At 42.2% G+C, this 18,445-nt stretch overlaps 2 protein-coding genes across 4 annotated transcripts; both read left to right on the top strand.

The window, feature by feature from the left end:
* The first annotated feature begins 85 nt into the window (after positions 1–85).
* On the top strand, positions 86–6,234 carry LOC117397382 (Krueppel-like factor 15). Of its 2 annotated transcripts, XR_009309492.1 has the most exons (5): positions 86–498; positions 1,481–1,725; positions 2,235–3,365; positions 4,253–5,880; positions 5,917–6,234. XR_009309492.1 is itself a non-coding variant. In XM_059004665.1 (4 exons), exons 3-4 carry the CDS (start codon positions 2,368–2,370, stop codon positions 4,419–4,421), a joined length of 1,167 nt encoding a protein of 388 aa, XP_058860648.1. In that variant the 5' UTR covers positions 86–498; positions 1,481–1,725; positions 2,235–2,367; the 3' UTR covers positions 4,422–6,234. The 2 variants fall into 2 exon arrangements, 1 of the variants encoding a protein (XP_058860648.1); XM_059004665.1 differs by having other exon boundaries at positions 4,253–6,234.
* Positions 6,235–7,609: 1,375 nt separating this feature from the next.
* Positions 7,610–18,173, top strand: LOC117434093 (ETS domain-containing protein Elk-4-like). 2 transcript variants are annotated; one of them, XM_034056664.3, is made up of 6 exons: positions 7,610–8,483; positions 10,025–10,233; positions 10,537–11,238; positions 11,348–11,542; positions 14,148–14,267; positions 14,779–18,173. In XM_034056664.3, exons 2-6 carry the CDS (start codon positions 10,027–10,029, stop codon positions 14,875–14,877), a joined length of 1,323 nt encoding a protein of 440 aa, XP_033912555.3. In that variant the 5' UTR covers positions 7,610–8,483; positions 10,025–10,026; the 3' UTR covers positions 14,878–18,173. The 2 variants fall into 2 exon arrangements, with proteins under 2 accessions (XP_033912555.3, XP_058860793.1); XM_059004810.1 differs by lacking the exon at positions 7,610–8,483 and adding an exon at positions 8,823–9,129.
* The last annotated feature ends 272 nt before the right edge of the window (positions 18,174–18,445 follow it).

Raw genomic sequence — 18,445 nt, 5'->3', positions numbered from 1 at the left:
TATTAAAACAGGTGTTCGACCTGCAACTTCATTTACAGTAGTGTCCTCCACGGCTAACCAGAGGAGAGATTCCCTGTGTCTTGTTTTGATCTCCTATGTTTTAGTTTCAGCATGTCATTGTTTATTCTGTGTGTGTGTGCCAGCGTTTTCCATGTGAGCGAGTATGACTCTGGAGGGTGAGGGCCCGTGGAATCCGGCAACAAGGAGACGTCATCCCACGACTTCGGCTGAGCCTCCGAGTAAAGACAGCCAATGAGCGCAAAGCTATCAAGTCGAGCCTTCACTCGGCGAGCCAATAGGAGCGTTAGAATAGATTCCGAGCCCCCGGGTTGAGTCATGAGACTGGCCTGACTTCAGGAGAGAGGCTGCCAACATGGAACTGGAAGAAGCTTGTGGGAAGGTGGCCGCTGCACTTTAAACGAATGCTTTGACTAACTTTGAGGAGCGCCTGTTCGAAGAAGTTAAAGGACATACAGATTACTGCTAAGGGTCTGAAAGGTAGTATTGACTTTTAAATGCACTTATTCTTGGAACAAAATAGCTGGCAAACTGTCGTTTAATTAATACGCTAGCTGTATATATTATTGTAATATACGGTTTATATAAATGAACTGTTTTTATAATGTAAATGTTAAATAGTTTAACGTTTCATTAAGCAGCGTGCATTGCTATCGATGAGTAAAAGATAAACTTGACGATTTTCTGAAGTTCACGTAAACTTCCCCCTGTTTTGAATCGTAGTTCTGGTTCGACCTGCTGAGTGAAAGTTTTTGTTAAAACAGCGTCAGTCATAGTTACTTGGCAGCAGCACACCTTCGGGCTTGTATGGGTGCTATAGTAACTGTTTAATATTATGGGATGTGTTTCTGTTAAACTGCATTCCTTAGTCTATACATTATTACACATTTGAAAAGAAAACATTAAAACAAAAACTTGTAGGTGGGTGTGCAGTTAATGCATGACGCTTTCCCTCTCTGTGATTACATCAGCTTTTGTTTCAGTAAGGCTCTCCCCCCCTCCCCCTGTAGAGTTTAATGCGTGTCTCGTTTCTGTTCACATCCTCCCATTCATTCCTCGCTTTAGCCCTCGAGCATAAACGCAGTTCGGAACATCTGGAAATCAATACGCCGCACACGTGATCTGTAAAACTTAAACTGAACCAGTTATTAAACTCCAGGGATGCAGCTCAGAAACACGCATGCAGAGTATATGAATTTCAGAATATATAAAGTTGCTGGAAAGAAAACGGAATGCGTGCTTTTCAAGGTCGTTACGTGTACATCTTGTGATAGCTGTGTGATCCGATCACCATTTTGACGTTGGTTTTAAATGACTCTTTCCCTAGCAAATCGTAACACGATTAAATAATAATCATTGGGCCTCTGTTGTGTTTAATTTCTATCTATAATTATAACGGCAATTAACACAAGCGTGTGTAAATAAATACCAAGTGGTGTTTTTGTAATTTTTTTTTTTTCAGTAATTTGACACAGAGAATCTAGTTGGTGTTGTGTGATTGACAGCTGTGACGTCCAATCGGAGTGTCTTTGATTTCTGGCTGCCCGCCATATGGAATATCCGGCCAATCAGGAAGAAGAGGGAAGCTGCACTATCAATTTACAAACGAGAAGCGCACAAGCTAGTCACATGGCAGTCGATCTGTCTTGTTTTATGTGGGCTGAATTATGCTCTCGTTGTGTGGTAGACGGGATTAGGTCGAGATCAGTAAGTAAAACCACGTATCTGGGTGTCATTGCTACTGAATATACTATTGCAAAAGACACTAGTTATAATTAATTTAATTTTATGTATATTAAAACAACAAGGTGTATATTGTGTATGCTTCCCTTTACAGTCCAGATGAAATGTTGTTTTGCTGTTGATTGATTGATTGATTGGAGTTGGGGTCTCTCCTTGCATGCACAAGTACTATATTCTTGTGGGGGGTCCTGAGTTGAACTGAGACTAAATATACTGTACAACCTGTGATTAAAATGAGTCCTTCAATAGACCTGACTCAAATTGAATGAGATCTCCAAACTGAGACAAATAGTGCTACACATCACCACCAATGAACTGTTAGGTGTTATATTCCTTTTTTTAATGCTAACCATGCTTCCTATAGCATGTTAAGAACAGAAGATATTATTATTATTATTATTATTAGAACCATAACCAACTTGTCAGAGACCGGTTAAATAGGTGCGTCTCTAACTTCTTGTTTTGTTCTCCAGTTACTCCAGGACCTGCAGCGTGTGTGCTGATGAGCTCAACTGGATTATTTGGGATTATTAACGTTTTTATCATCCGCCCTTTTTATCCTTCAGACAGCGCTCGCAAGCTTGCAAACGCTGTGGACAAAACCAAATGGTCTCAGTCAGCCACGAGCAAGCGTTCCCCATCAACTCGGATGCTTTGACAGCATCGACGGCAGCTACATGCGAGAACAGCGTGCTGCCTTTCAGAGCCATGGCGCCCTCTGTCTGTGGGGAGGAGGGTTACGAGAGCAGCGACTCCACCAGCTCAGCGTCCTGCTCAAGCCCTGGGTCCCGGGACACTGGCAGCCTGAGTTCCAGCCCGCTGCAGGACAGTGACGTGCTGGGGCTCCTCTTCTCCTCTGTGCTGGACCAAGATGGGAGTCCCCAGCAGTTCAGGCTGCCAGACTTTTACTCCAGCCTCTCCAGTGACTTTTCTCCCACCCTGGAGGAGATTGAGGAGTTCCTGAAGGAGAAGATGGAGCCAGTCAAGCAGGGACCCTCGGAGCTGGAGGTTAAGCAGGAACCTGGCTCGCAAGTAGAAACTTCACCTGCCAACCCTGAAGAAGGGGCAACATTGGCATCACCCAGCAATGCCCCAGGCACTACCTCAACTACCCCAGCCTCCCCGGCCATTGTGGTCTCCACAGCCCCAATGGAAAGCATGTCCATATTGTTCCAACTTCAGCCTTTACAGCTTGCCACCCCTACTGGGCACCAGGCAGCACGAACTAGCCAGGGTAGCCTCCAAGTTGCCCATTTGGTGATCAACGTCCAGAGTGCCCCGACCGTGACGTTGTTGCCTCAGACGGTGGCTGTATCGACCACTCAGGCACCTGCTGGCGTTGGCAGCAGTGGCACCACAGACCAAAAGTACGTGAAGATCGCCCCCTTGCCCATTGCGGTGAGAGCAGTGGGCACGGGTGCCAGCCTTTTCAAAGCTGCACCCCTCAGGACTGCCAAAGCTTCCTCGGAGAGGATGCGGGTCCACAAGTGCCTGTACCCCGGCTGTGAGAAGATGTACACAAAGAGCAGCCACCTGAAGGCACACTTCCGACGACACACAGGAGAGAAACCGTACACCTGCAGCTGGCAAGGCTGCGGCTGGAGGTGAGCCTGTCCTTGTGTGTGTGTGATTTTCAGAAAAGTGTGTGTGTTAAATACAAGCCTCCCTGTGCTGTGTCTCTTTGTGGTAGTGAGCACAGGTCAATTCCTGTTTTTTTTTTTTTTCAATCTAATCCTGGTGAGCACACTAAGGAGAAGCCTTTTACCCTTGTCGTTGGCAGCACACTGAAACTAGAACAGTGTCCTCCCTGGACTGCAAAATGAGAGCAGCTGAGTACCCCACCTGCTGTTTCCTAACATCCCAAAACACATGCAGGTGCTGAATCCTCCACGGTGAAGGAGCACAATTCACTGTTTACACTTTGGCTTTGCCATATATGATCAGTGTATCACAGGTGAAATGTTTATCAACCAGGAGTGGTCTGAGCTTTCTTTAGTTTGCTGAGGGTGTTTTGTATTTATTTTTCATACTGTGCCTGTTCAAACAGAATATAAGATCTACAGGATATTGTAACACATATAGGAAAATCAAGCATGGAGTAAATAGAGTTTAACAGAAAGGCACACTGTAAGAAACTCAGTAGCTTGTGCCGTCTTCAGTTTCACCTTAACCCATTAACTGTCGTTGTCATTGTATGAGGACAGGCTACTTTTTGTAGTTTTTTTGAACTGGCATCAATTTATTTGGTACTTAATCTGTTAAATAATAGTAAGAGACCTGAACGTTAAACTCTAATGTCCTTCTAGCTAACTGTAGTTTAGGACAACGTAAACAAACTGTACTGTGAACAACTGTGACGTTTTTCTTTTCTGTCAAAGCACCGACATCCATAAAGAATTCCCTTGATTTGCATGTGACTTCAGAGTTGTATACACGAGAGTAAGAGACTGGGTTGTCGTCCTCTGAAAGCTCGCTGTTGGTTTCTCTGCAGGTTTTCACGCTCAGACGAGCTGTCCCGTCACCGGCGCTCTCACTCGGGGATCAAGCCCTACCAGTGTGGCATGTGTGAGAAGAAGTTTGCCCGGAGCGATCACTTATCGAAACACACCAAGGTGCACCGCAGCCACAGGACCGTCCGGCTGTGCAGAACCACCAGCTAACCCACCCAAGGAAGCACGTTCTGCAGCGTGCCCACTCCGGAGACTACAAGGGTTAACAACTAGTGCACTTGCATGGTCAACTTTTCTGGGTGTTTTTTGTTGGGTTTTTTTTCATAGATACAGTCAGCACTCGGTTATCCGTTACCTAGATACACGTCAGTCGCATTTTACCACCTTGTATTAAGAATAAAATCAATCCCCATTATGTATATGTAACAAATTAATGCACTTCGCCATCACACACGGTTTCCGACTCCGTCTCCAGTTGTCTGATACAAAGCCCATTTCTTCAATGTTACAATTTATCTGAATATCCGTCACAGTCTGTCTTATATTGTGCAGTTACACAGCGCTTCCTCCAGTTTCACATGACGAAAATGCAGCCAGAACAAAGCGAACGAGACAAGCTAGGGTAATGCAACAGTTCATCATTAAACAGTTCTAGATACTGTGATCTTTAGTTGCTTTTGTGCATTTTCATTTGCAAGTGAACTGTGACAGTAGGGCCTTATCGAGCACTTTCTGCAATTTTCAATACGGACTACAATTTTAATTCTGGAAACAGTGTTTTTTTGTTTTAGTTTTTTTTTATCTTGGTTTTGCTAAATTGCATTGCCTTTTACATTTTATGCAGTTCTGTGCATGGATAACATTTAGATTTCATTTTGCTGTTAGGTCGTTAATGGGAAATGCTACAATAAGTACCAGATTTAAAAGTATGTACTGTTACAGTCCACGTGTCGTCTCTCTAGTTTTGGCAAGTGATATTTTCAGAATTGTACCGTTCTGAATTTAAATACTTCATCTTCAATGCAGTACATTTAAATGGAAGCCTGCGTATTTTTAAATGCAGTCCTTTCAACTATGTATTTGTGATGTTTTTTTTTTTTTGTGTTCCCTGAAACGATGCAACGGGCTAAAATGAAATAATCAGATATGCGTCACACGCTGTCTCTCCCCCTCCCAACACCCATTGTTTTGTTTTACCAGAGTGAAAATGCTGCATTCTTTCTGAAATGAAAATAAATGTTTTACTGTTACAATACCACTAAGAAACAATTTAGATAAACGTACAATTCCTTTATCTTGGAGTGTATTTTTAGTCCTGTACGGTGAACCCGCCCCTTCCTCTTTTTAGTCTTGGTCTCCATGGAAATCAGCACACAAGGATGCATAGATTTGTACTGAGGCGACCCACGCTTCAAGTGTGTTCTATTAAAAATAGACATTGTGTGAAAAGACTGAGGAGATCCGGAGGCAAGCGGTTTTGTCAAATGAAAAGAGTGAAGATTAAAATGGAGGTGTGACTGTCAGAAGAAATGTCAGTTGGAAGTGAGTGTAGTTAATTAGTAATACAAGTGATGATGCTAATAATAATATAAAATAAGGAAACAGTAGAGATCAGCTAAAGCACAAAAAGAAAGCACCCAGAAAAACAGAAAGCATGAAAAAAAGAAAGGTACTGTTAAAAAGAAAGGTACTGTTAAAAAGAAAGGTACTGTTAAAAAGCCATAGAAGGGGCATCGCCATGCTTGTTTTTCTTTCAGTACTGAACTTGGCTTGTAAATTGCCAACTCCCTTTGTGTAACCAGACTGCCTGGTTGAAACCTATTTGGGGTTCATCATTTTTTTGACTACCCTCACAGGGGCGTCATCATCATCTTCATCATCATCAACATCAGCGACAGCGAATGACAAGAAAGAAAACTATGGCGTTTTATATTTGTTACATATTTTAAAAGACAGATTTAAATCACTTTTTTGAAGTGTTACGTTTACTTTGTCACAATAAAAAGTAAGCTCTGAAATCCAATCTCGTTGTGTTGTTTGTGGCAGTCTGTGGGTGTTGCTCATCCATATATCCTATATATGAGCAACAGAGTTAAATGGTAGTTGAATCTCTATGCAAATAAACACTCAAATCTGATTTTAAAAGAGAGATACTGCAGGGAGGGTTATTCTGAGTTGTGTAAAATCATTTCAGTAAAGCTCCACGTCTAGAAAAGAAAATCACATGTAGCACCTATATTTACCTAACAACGTCACTTCATAACAAAAAACATGGAAAATATATTTAAATTGAAATACATGATAAACAAGAAACTTACTTGGTTTTGTTTTGAAAAATAACACCCTAACTGACTAACGATTTAAATTAGATAGCAATTCTAAGAAGCTGCTACATTCACTCAGCATTTGTTTTATTGAACATGTAAATGAGATGTGAGATACATGGTGGCAGACTGGAGTTATCAATAGTAATCTCAAATCTGATGGCAACGAGCCTGGCTTGGCTTTCCTTCGTGTTGTTTTCAATTTGTTTTTTTAGAAGTAAAGCAATCTATCGTCTGAGGCTCTGTTGTAATATCAAGACAGTACACCACCGCCCCACACTGATCTTCAGTGCCAGGTTTTCAGTGTCAAATCTCTTTGTGTAGTTGCTGTATTGAGGCTGCTGGACTGGTCAGGCTGTAACTGTATCTGGGCTGCGCTCTCTATTTATATCGGTTTCTTGCAGGATCCTGGTGATAAGGTATCCGTGATGGAGGGGGTAGATATGCAGAACAGGCCAGCAAAACACCGAGGGCTCCCGACTAAAGAGAAAGAACCAAGAGGAATAATCCCATTGTTAAAGGAGAAGCCAGCTGGGATCGCGGTGGAGAGTTTGCACTGTGTGCGCGTCCATTCCAATATGTCCATTAAATCAACCGACTCTCGCTAACCCGGACCCTGCTAATCCCAAGTGACCTATAATAATCCCTGCCACGCATTCATAATGGAATGCATGGTCAGAGCGGCCATGGAAAGTGAATTGTCACGCACGAAGGCTGAAATATCACAGTAGTGCATGCAGTCACACGCACATGTATGTACATCCATTTGAATGTAGCTTTATTGAATACAATGCCCCGGTACTGACCGCCAAAACCTAGATTTTATTTAATTTCACTAAATAAAAAATAAAAAGGAGCCAGCAGAGTTGAACCGACAACTGGCGCCCTCTGCAGTACAAATATTATATTGCGGCCCCAGCACTATATGCAAGCATTTTACAAACCTGTAGTATGCGACCACTTGGGTGTGTCATCTGTGTATAAAGCCTACTTCTATAGTTCGACTAGATAGTTCTGTTTGCTGTCAACACTCAAAAATGCATCTTTTTTTCAGCAAAACCTTTTTTTTATCTGGGTTCTACAGCTTTGTCCCAACGCTTTAGCTGGTCAATTGGATACTACCTGGGCAGGTGATAAAGCACAGCACAGATAAAGCAACGTGTCTGTGTCTGTGTGTTGGAATTAAGAACTGGTTTAAATCGTAATGGGCAGTTCCCTTAAGAGAAAACGATACATTTTATGTGCGCTGTCAAAATCGACTCTGGGGTTGAGACTCGTCAGGGAACACGGAGGGTTTAGGACCCGGATGAAACGCCTGCCCTGTCATGAGGCGGAAATGGAACCTCTCGGAAAATATCAGCAACAAGTTAAGCGGAGTCGAAGAGTAGAGCGGCTACTCAGTATTAAAATCGACACTGAGTTTTAGTTCAGTGCTCACAAAATAACAACCGGAATCACTGACCGATCGATGCTTGCTCGGATCTCTTACTCGGTTCGGCTGCACCGCAAACGCTGAGATCCTCCCACGCACGATTGCGGTAGCCTAACTTAATCGCTGTTTACTTTGGGTTTTCTGGAGAGAGAGAAAACAATACAAACGTGTGGTCTTTCATTATTAGTGTCGATCGTTTTTGAGTGATCGCCAAAATCGACTTTTTAAAAAACATTTTTTTTTTTTATTTTTTTTTTTTTTACAAGCGGGTTTTAAAATGTAGCCGTTTGGGATATGTGATGTTGGACAAAGAAAAAAACACTTTGATAAACAAGAAAAATGCTGAGAAAAAAGGAAGTGATCTCAGAGCGAGTTTAATTTCCTGTTCTTAGTTAGACAGTCTGCTTTTTATATTTCGTTTGGACATTATTACTGTACGTATAGAATAGAACTAATACTAGAATGAATATTTATCCGTGTTCTTTCTCGTCTTGCGATTGCAACTCGAACGACTAGGTGAGTTTGTTTCTGCGCTGTTGTCTTGTGGTTTATACAAATAGCGCAGCAATTCGATGCAGTCCAACATGGAAACTTAAAAAGAAAACTTGCAGAAACTTGCAAAAACGTTGTCAAGAGAAAGATCTTAGGAGAAGATTGTTTTGGTGTGCCTAACCTTGGGGAGATATGCAGCTAGCCGTAGTTTTCGAGAAAATTATATATATATATATATATATATATATATATATATATATATATATATATATATATATATATATATATAAAATGTAGTAATTTAATAGTCACACCAGTCTAAAAGTGGTTACACAGATTTGACTGTAGTATTTTAAAAATGCCTGTACAGAATTAGTGTAACATTTCTGATAATGGCGAAGGGCTGCATCAGGACAGATGTGTCATTTTAAGCTGCTTATGTTCACTGCAGAGCTGAATCAAGCTTAAAACCTGCGTTTAAAGCTGGTCACTCAATTACAGGAAATCCATGTATTATAAATTCTAACATGAAGTACTACGTATATTATATGTGACCCGTTTTGAGAGAACCCAGAAAAAGCAGTAGGAAAGGATCCACTCCGATCAATGATAAAAAAAGATGAAATATTGAGTCTCCCTTTTTAAACTGGACTGTAGGTGTGTAATACTGGTAAGGACCCACTGTGAGACAGTGTTGGAACTGTTCATATAGGAGACAGGACCAGTTTGAGAGGGCTTTAGACTGCATGGCAGCTTTGGAATCCTGAGCATTGATAAGTGACCAGTCTGTGGAAGTTGGGATTGTACAGAGCAGAGGGGGTCAAACCCCTGGAGGGCCGCAGTGTCTTCTGGCTTAATTGGTCTAATTATTTGATTAACTGGACACATGCAACACTTCTCTGTAGGTTTCACAGTGTTTTATAGGTAGTATACCTTGAATCAAGTGCATTTTTTTTAATCAACTGTAAAAGACCTTGACAAACATTAAATCTCTCCAATTGAACAAATAATTCGATCAATTATGTTAATTGAGAGCTTAAATTGGAATGAAAACCAGAAGACCCTGTGGCCCTCGAGAACTGGAGTTTGACACCCCTTATATAGAGGATGCTGAATGAGGAGTGTTCGTGGTCTGTGGTTTTTATTCGCTGGAGGAGTATGTCACAGTAAACCACTAGCCCCGACTCTATCTTGAAATCTTAAAATGCATGACAAATTATTTTAAACAGAATAGTGACATCCTTTTGAGACAAATAAAAACCTCATACCACGAACGATCATTCAGTATTCTGTTTATACCACAAGTATATTTCTAAAACTACACAGCAGATTAATTTCGTACTGTAGTACCAGATACCATGTTTTTAAAATTAAAATACATGTTTGCGGAGACTGCATTTGACATCTATATAATGAATGGATGTGCGCTACGGGGAAAATGTCTGAAACGATTTGGGGGGCTGCCATTGCTTTAAGAAGACTGCTGTAAACTATGCAGTGCTGGCGATGGAACCAGCTGTTCCACCGATCCTCTGACCCCCCCCCCCCCCCCCGTGTCTCTGCAGCGATGGACTCTTCGGTCACTCTCTGGCAGTTCCTGGTGCAGCTCCTGCTTGACCCCCGCAAGGAGCATCTGATCCGCTGGACCTCGGATGACGGCGAGTTCAAGCTGTTGCAGGCCGAGGAAGTGGCCAGGCTCTGGGGGGTGCGCAAGAACAAGCCCAGCATGAACTACGACAAGCTGAGCCGAGCACTGCGCTACTACTACGACAAGGTACAGTGTGGTACAGCAGGGGTGTGCCCGTAGCTGGAACCTGAACTCCATGGGTCAGGCACAGGAGCCTTCCCAGTCATCAAGTTCCTGGAATCTTCCACTAGTTACCGTGGAGATTATTCCAAAAGCCCTGCCCCCTATTCCACAGGCTCCTCCCCATGTAGCCAGGACAGAACCACCAGAGTGCCCTGTTGCCTGCTACTTCTGACGATAGATTTGATTAAGCAATTTATTTTAGGTTTGCAGATTACTGTTTTAATGTAGAAACAAACAGTGCTTTTTTGTTTCTTTTTTTTATTGCAGGATATCATCAAGAAGGTGAATGGTCAGAAGTTTGTGTACCGCTTTGTGAGGTACCCAGAGATACTGAGCCAAGAACCAAGTTCAGGGTGCAGGGGGGAGGGCACTGCTGATGGGGGTGGTGGAGCCCCTGAGACGGGCGAGGCCCCCAGGGATAAGGAGAACCAGAGCGGGGGGGAGAGGGGAGCAGCGGGCCAGGCCTCCAGCAAATCCTCCAGCCGAAACGACTACATCCACTCGGGGCTGTACACCTCCTTCACCCTGAACTCTCTGCACGCCCACACGCAGCTCTTCAAATCCATCAAGGTGGAGAATCCCAAAGAAAAGCTAGCTGCGAAGAAACCGCCGCAGGAGCCCCCCCAGTCTGTCATCAAGTTTGGTACCGCCCCTTCCTGGAATATTCCCGTAGTTACCTTGGAGATGATTCCAAAAGCCCTGCCCCCTGTTCCGCAGGCTCCTCCCCCTGCAGTTAGGACAGAAGCACAAGAGCCTCATGTTAAACGCCGGACAGACAATAAATGTGTGAAAGAGGCACCTCCTTCTTCTCCTCCTCCCACTGTGCCAAGCGTATCCTCCCCCTTCCCCAGCCCCACCCCTGGCTCCTCAAGCTCTCCCTCCCCCAGTCCGGTTCCAGACTCCTCCCAGGAGCTGGTGATTGACGACACTGATGTCAAGTCCGTATCCTCCCAGCCTCCAGAGCTGCAGGTACTGTACAAACACTGAAACAGCAAGAGAAATATGAACAGGCAATTTCAATGAAAATGTATAAATGGAACCTCATTCTAACGTGCCCCTCCCCACCTCCCTTCTCCAGGTGCAGCCATCCCAGGACACCCAGGCATCCCCCTCGGGGAGCAGCAGCAGTGGCAGCAACCACAGCGGCAAAGCCAAGAAGCCCAAGGGTCTGGAGCTGACCCCCACCCTAGTGGTGACCAGCAGTGAACCCAGCCCGCTGAGCCTGGCCAGCCCCTCGCTCCCCACCGCCTCTCTCACCCCTGCCTTCCTGCAGGTCAGTGTCAGCCTAAACGGGTTCTCCATAATGAAATGGATCCACAAATCTGTCCGCCTGTCCTGCACCGTGCTATGTACGTCTCACATGGGTGGTTTTGCAGGAAACGCTTCTCATAGCAAAAAAAAGCGATACCTGGTGTGCAATCTATACAAGATTAAGTTGTGAGTTTGGTCGACTTACCTTTTGGTAGGCTTCAGTCAGTCAGTAAGGGAAGCAGCTGATTGGTTAACAACGTGAAAGAGGGCGGGGAAATAACTTCAGGTGGAAAAAAACCAGCCAGACTACCTGAAAGTAGTGCTTGCAAACAGAGGTTTATTTAATCTGGTACAGAACCAGAGTTAAACGGAAACTGCACATGGCATAGCGACAGGCAGGAATGGGAAACGATTTCAGGACTGGGGTCTATTAACACAGGAAGTGGACTTCAGGAAGGCAACAGGAAAAGATTGCTTCCCTGGAGTCAAAGAAGGTTTTGGGAAACAAAAAAGGTCAGAAGTAAAACGAGGGCCTTTTACGGATATATATTTTTTTATAAGCATAAATTACGGTATTAATATTTTTGTTAATATAACATTTTTTAAATAGTTTTGAGAATGAATTCTTAATCACATGTCAATTTAATGTCCGTGTTTGAGAGTGAATATTCAGACAGTTACAAGTGTATAATATGTTTGACTTTTAAAATAATCCAGCATTTATTAAATGCATTTTAATGTTGAATTAGGTGACCACTGAGATGTGTATTTATGGCTTGCTGCGTTATCTTAAAAAAAAAAAAAAAAATCTTCAAACTGCATGAGCAAATAAACTGGAAAGATGTCATTTTCCTGCATGTACATAAAACATGAAATCCCCTAAAACTAAAAACAGAACATTATTAAGAAAGCGAATGCTGGAGAAAACCGCAGACGGGTGTTACTGCTGAAGCATATACCTCTTTTGTCCAGCAGGAGGTGCTGGTGTGCAGTAGATCACATAGACACACACATTGTCTTAGGCGTCTGAATTTTGGGTGAATTTTTTTAAAGAATAAATATTTGGGTAGAAATAAGGTTTTATTTAGAAAGACATAAACAAATGCTTAAGCACAAAGTGTTGACAACAAAGTCGTCGTCAATCTCTCTCTCTCTCTCTCTCTGACACACACACACACACACACACACACACACACACACACACACACACACACACTGTATATGGAGGCATTTCTCCGTTCCAGTCTAAGTTTTATTTTGTAGTGGAGTTGCAGGTATAATTGCACACAGAACATACGGGAACACTAAACAACTTTACTCCGTGTTGTTTCACAAAGAGAAACGATCGACTGTTACATCTAAATGCTCTTGGATTAAACACACACTCATAAAACAAATAGGAAGAAAAGTATTGAAAAATAAAGCAGTCTATTAAGAGACAGAGCCTAAACCACATAGCCTGTAGTATGTGTCAGGGTCTGGCTTTGTTTTGTGACTCTCACAAAGGAGAACACCCAAGAGCCAGGGTCACTGAATTATGAGTACAATTAGGAGCCCTGGATTGTCACACAGCGAGTTCAGGATTAACAGAGGAAGAAAGGCATTGTTGGCAACGCTGGAGCACTGTCTGAACTTGTGGTTTCTCCCCTGCAAGAATCGCATGACGCTTTTTGGCTTGATGTCAAGTTATTTATGCAGCAAACTTCTATTTGCAGACGGAGCTTGATGAAGGCCGTATGGCTGAAATGTTGCTGTGTTGTTAACTTTGTTCTATTAAGTAATAAAGAATGAAGAATGGAAATTTGATCTATGATCTGTTTTTATGGCGTTGCATCAATCAGGAGAAGCAGATACACAAATGTCTCCCGGCTGTTTATGCCAAGACTGAGGATTTTGATTCATTATGAAGTGTTTTGCCGGTATTCTGTTTTTTCAATGCAAATGGACAGTGTGTTGGAATGAAAGTAATGCTATTAAAGGATGCCGTTGTGTTCATTTCTGTAATAATAATGTGCAAGTCAGAGAGGGAACACTGTACTGTATAGCGTGTGCCACAAGTGAAGCTGACAGGTCTGTGTCCAGTTCATCTCTCTCTCTCTCTCTCTCTCTCTCTCTCTCTGTGTAAGGAAACTAATTTGATGCCTGCAAATGAGCTCGCATAATATCATTTGCTATGTTAGTAAGTGTCCATTTATTGATTCCAATATTTAAAAGTTACACACGCATAGCTCAAACATCATCATTAGACACAGCAATGTAGCACCTAGCAACTGAAATCAGATAGTGATCAGTTTCCTAATGTTCTGAGAGAACTCAGGTACAGCGACGGTCTGTCATCAGGAGAAGATTCAGGTAGCTTTTCTCACTAGCACTAACGAGTGCCTGTCTTAAATATCTTGCCTATGCCCCTTGTAACCACCCACATAACAATGTTCTTCCAGACACAGAACACACATTTCTTCTGCACAAGATCAAATGCACCCCACTTTATCAATTCCTTGTCTCTCTGTATCCTGGATCGAAAACATCCTCCCACAATGCCTGCTTTACAGCTGAGCACGGTGTTCTCCAGTGTGCTCACAATATTTGTTAAACTTTATTGACTCCTACGTTTCTCTCTCTTACAGACCCCCACGTTGCTGTTGACTCCAAGCCCTTTGCTCTCCAATATCCACTTCTGGAGCACGCTCAGTCCAGTGGCGCCCCTCAGTCCTGCCAGAAGGCAAGGAGCACACACCTTATTTCAGGTAACAGTGCAAAGTGTATTTGACATGTAACCACAGTTTTAAAATCCACTGTCATGTTTCTTTTCATCGCTCTACTGTTCTCAGCCAGTGTCAATGATTAACTAGTCTGACTTTGAGGGTCATATCATAACAGAAATGCTTACACTGCACAATCAGCATGTAAGATATGTACGTCCTGTTTTTATGGTCTGTTGACATTGAAGGATTTTAACATTTTCTGCTTGTTTAAATAAGTGAAGTTAGAAGTCAGGTTTGCAGAAGGCATGAAAGTGTTGCTGTGCAGCATCGGAGAAAATTGTTTCCTTGGACTTCTCTCTAACCGGACAGAAATTGTACCTTAATTTGAGAGTTTTTTTTCTTGCATGTAATATAGTTTAAATTATACTTGTACTTGTTTTGCAGCTTGTTCTAATATTTGTTTTACATTTTTAAAGAATATTCCAACATGAAAAGCCCACGTTCCTCCCAGCACTACCTTACTCGTCCTCCTCTTCTGTTTTCTCTGTTTCAGTTCCCCAGTGTTTTCAACAGCCACCTGCCGTTACCTATCCCCAATATGGATGGCTCCAACACCCCTGGCCCCCTGTCCCCAGACCCCCAGAGGACATAGTGGACAAGCCCACGAATCAAGTCCGCACTCTGTCCCGCCCACAGCTCTATCCACGGCTGGTCCAGATTTTAAACAGAAAAAGCCAACTGCGGATTCACCAAAGGGGTATGGCCACCAAACAAGGTGACCAAAAAAAATCCTGCCAAACAAACACTCTTGGTTATCAGCATGTCTTACAGAAAGGGTCAAGTCTGTGGAGATCTTTGAACTAAGCGCTGTTCTGTTTTTAAACATGTTGACTTGCTTGACCATCATTCTGTTATGCATGATCTCCTAACCGCATCTTAAAAGAGACCTTCAACACATCATGAACATTGCAGTTTGAGTAAGTTCTGTGTAGTTATACACTAACATGTATGTACACTTGTCCAAGACTGTAGGCATTATCCAAAGAACCCAGCTTCCAAGGATGCCATGCTTTCAGAACCTCTCAGCTCACAAACCTACAAGTGATCTTTTGTAACTGACAAATAGGAGACAACTATTATGAACTGACTTAAACCCATACAAGACTTGTACAGTACCAGGAGAAGCTCTGATCCTTCCAGTCTCTCAGGCCGTTCGTATAGCTGAGTTCAGCTTGCCCCCCATCCCCTCCAGGGCTCCAACCAAAGAACCTTGGAGACGCCGCAATTGGATCGAGCACAGGGGAGTCTCTGCCCCCTGCAGGAGTAGTTCCTAAGGTTTTTAAATGAATCAAAATCAATTTTCCTACCCTCAATGAGCTGCGGCACATGGAGAAGCATAGTCTATGTGGTGTATCTGGAGTGGCTTTTCAAAGTGAGGAAGCAATAAGATGCACAGAGGACAGTGAAACCGGTGCAGACGCTCGTGAAAGTTGGGGAATTGCGGCTGGTTTCACAAAGCCATTGTAGGTAGCAGCCTACTAAATCCACTTAGCTTGCGAACTAGCAGCTTGCTAAGTACTAGCAGTGGCCCTCTGCATTTTAAAACCTTAGATTCACCTTTCAGTCCAGAAGGACATAAGAGATGGTGATCCTGCAGAAACTGGTGGGTCTTGAGTTTTGGTCTCCTAGTCCTGGGGTAGGGATGGAGACGATAGGATATTTGATTCTCTATGAACTACTCACGTCAAGTGTGAAGATCCCAGTTGTTTGCCCAGTGGAGCATGCTTTTGGTCTTGGGCTGCTGTCTTAAGCACCAGTAGGACAGTCAATATATAGATTTGATTGTTGACTTCCCAGTTATGAATCTCAAGGAACAACAAATGCTCTGCAGATTGTCCATGGGTTCTGGTGGAGCCAAGCTTAACTTCATGTCTTATGTTTTATATTTTATAGGAAATCCGATCATCATCTGTCTTCATGAATACATTCTTCTTTTTTATTATATATATTTTTTTTTTCTAGGCTTTTAGTCAATTCACATTGGTGTAGGCAATGTCATTTTAAGTAGCACAGACTGCTGATTTTTTTTTTTGATTTTTGTTTTTCCTAGTTAACTGGTTTTCCTTTGTGGTAAGATGTGGTTACAGTGACCACGCTGCATTTTTTATTTTCTTGTTTTGTCATTCCATTCCTTGCTGCCTCATTTACATGTCTTTGGGGCAAAAATCTGGTTGCTTCACAAAGCCCAAAACTGGAATCCCTTGTTGCACATTTGCACTCTCCTGTGCTGCGCTGTGTCATGTAACACGCATGAGCAGCAGTTCTGCTCAGGTTGTAAAACCTTCTTTTGACAGGAGTGGGACAGTTAACAGTCCGACTACGCCACCCTTGTTAAAGAGGGTGAAAAAATGTGTAATATTGTACATTAAAAATATATATTTTTAGGATACTTTCATAAGTTTCAGCTCTGCAGTGCTCATGGAAACCGGTTCAAGGAATTTAAATTTTAACTGCGTCGTTTATTAATGTTGCTGTCTTTTTTTACACCTGCATTTGATTTGGTTTAACCAGGGCTGGGGTCGATTCCTGTTTTTCAGTTCCAATTCTATTTCATTATTCCTTTGTAAAATCAGTTCCCTTTTAATCAATTCCAACACGTTATTGATCAAAATTGCAATTAGCAGCATTCTGTTAAAATGAGCTTCTCACAGTGGCAACGAATGACTTCAGTCAAAGTCACTGTTGGCCAATTAAATTAGCTTCAAATGCAGGCATTTGAACAATCACATCTCTAAAATATCAATTCCAATTCCTTCGATGGAATTGGAACTGGAACTGGAACTGGAATTGATTTTAAAAAGGAATTGGAATTGAATAAGCAAGTATTGAGCCCAACCCTGGCTGCAGCTTGTTGGCACTTACATGATCCCTAAAAACATACTGCAGGCATTGCAGTACAGTTTCCTAAATGTAATTGCATTGCTGTTTTCTAATATGTGAGTTTTGTTTTGGCTTATCTGTTTTTGTTCTTCTCTCTGTTTAAATGGCAATTTGTATCTCTTTTTAGACGTGTGTGTGCGTTCTCAAACATGCAGTGTTGAGTAAATCTGCACAAGATTGTGTTGATAACATTACTGCAGTAGCATGACCCTGTCAGGTCTGTACACTGTACTCTAGTGTTTGCATGGCTACGTTTGTTTTTGAATGAATTCCAGTTAACCTTGTTACCCAGCTGACAGTGCAACCCTTTGGAAACTACACTTCCCATATTACCTTGCAGCCTTTTAGGAAGTGACACCTGCTAGCCTTTTACTATTTCTGTACCGTTTTTAGCATCATTTTCACTTCTTTTTACAATCCTTGTGCAGTAGAGGTTTTCATTTCTAATGCACGTTACAGAACGGTCAGAGAGTGAGTCACAGCCAATCAAACATTTCTAGAAGCTATGTTATTTATTCCACCCTGCTAGGGATGCAAATCCCAGGCAAATAACGAAGGCATCGGCATGATTGCAAACACTTTTTAGAGTTTTATATGTACATCTATCTGTAGAACCTTGGGTATGTTGGAACTTGGGTAGGATGTTGTTTAGCTCAGTGTTATTGCGAGGATGAGCATCAGTATGTATGTACTTGGACATACTCTTGAGTACTGTATTTGTATCAGGGTTTCCATTTAAAATGCACGCCAATGCAGTATCTGCTTGTGCTCTACAATGATTGGGAGAGAAGTGAAAATGGTGTTGGAGCTAACGAAGGGTGGGGAGTTTTTAAATGTTAAAGGCTGTACTGCAGCGGAACCGTGCTGCAAATTCTCCTACATAACAAGATTTGTATTATTGTTATTATTATTCAGCATATATTGGGCTGTCTGAACTCTTTAGTTTGTACTTCGTGGTTAAAAAATAAAGAATATATTTTGCATATAAAACTGACAAAAATAACTAAATGCTTGTATACATTATTCTTCTGCAATGATCCATATTGTTTTATTTGTTTTATGCTTTTGAAATGTTTACACAAATGTATTTGGGCTGTGTTCAGTACATGGTTTATGGGGACATGTTTAATTTTAACAAGGGTAAACAGGAATTAAAATTCTATTCTTGCAACAACCAGAATTTGTTCTGTTTGTTTCTTTTAATAAGTTAACTAGTAAAGAAAAAAAATTGAAATTTAAATATTATTATGGCTATAGCTGAAATAACTTCCCCTTTTAAA

Source organism: Acipenser ruthenus, chromosome 30, assembly GCF_902713425.1.
Source record: "Acipenser ruthenus chromosome 30, fAciRut3.2 maternal haplotype, whole genome shotgun sequence".
NCBI classification, from domain to species: domain Eukaryota; kingdom Metazoa; phylum Chordata; class Actinopteri; order Acipenseriformes; family Acipenseridae; genus Acipenser; species Acipenser ruthenus.
The sequence above is the reverse complement of the archived record's forward strand: the minus strand, read 5'-3'. Positions and strand labels throughout refer to the sequence as shown.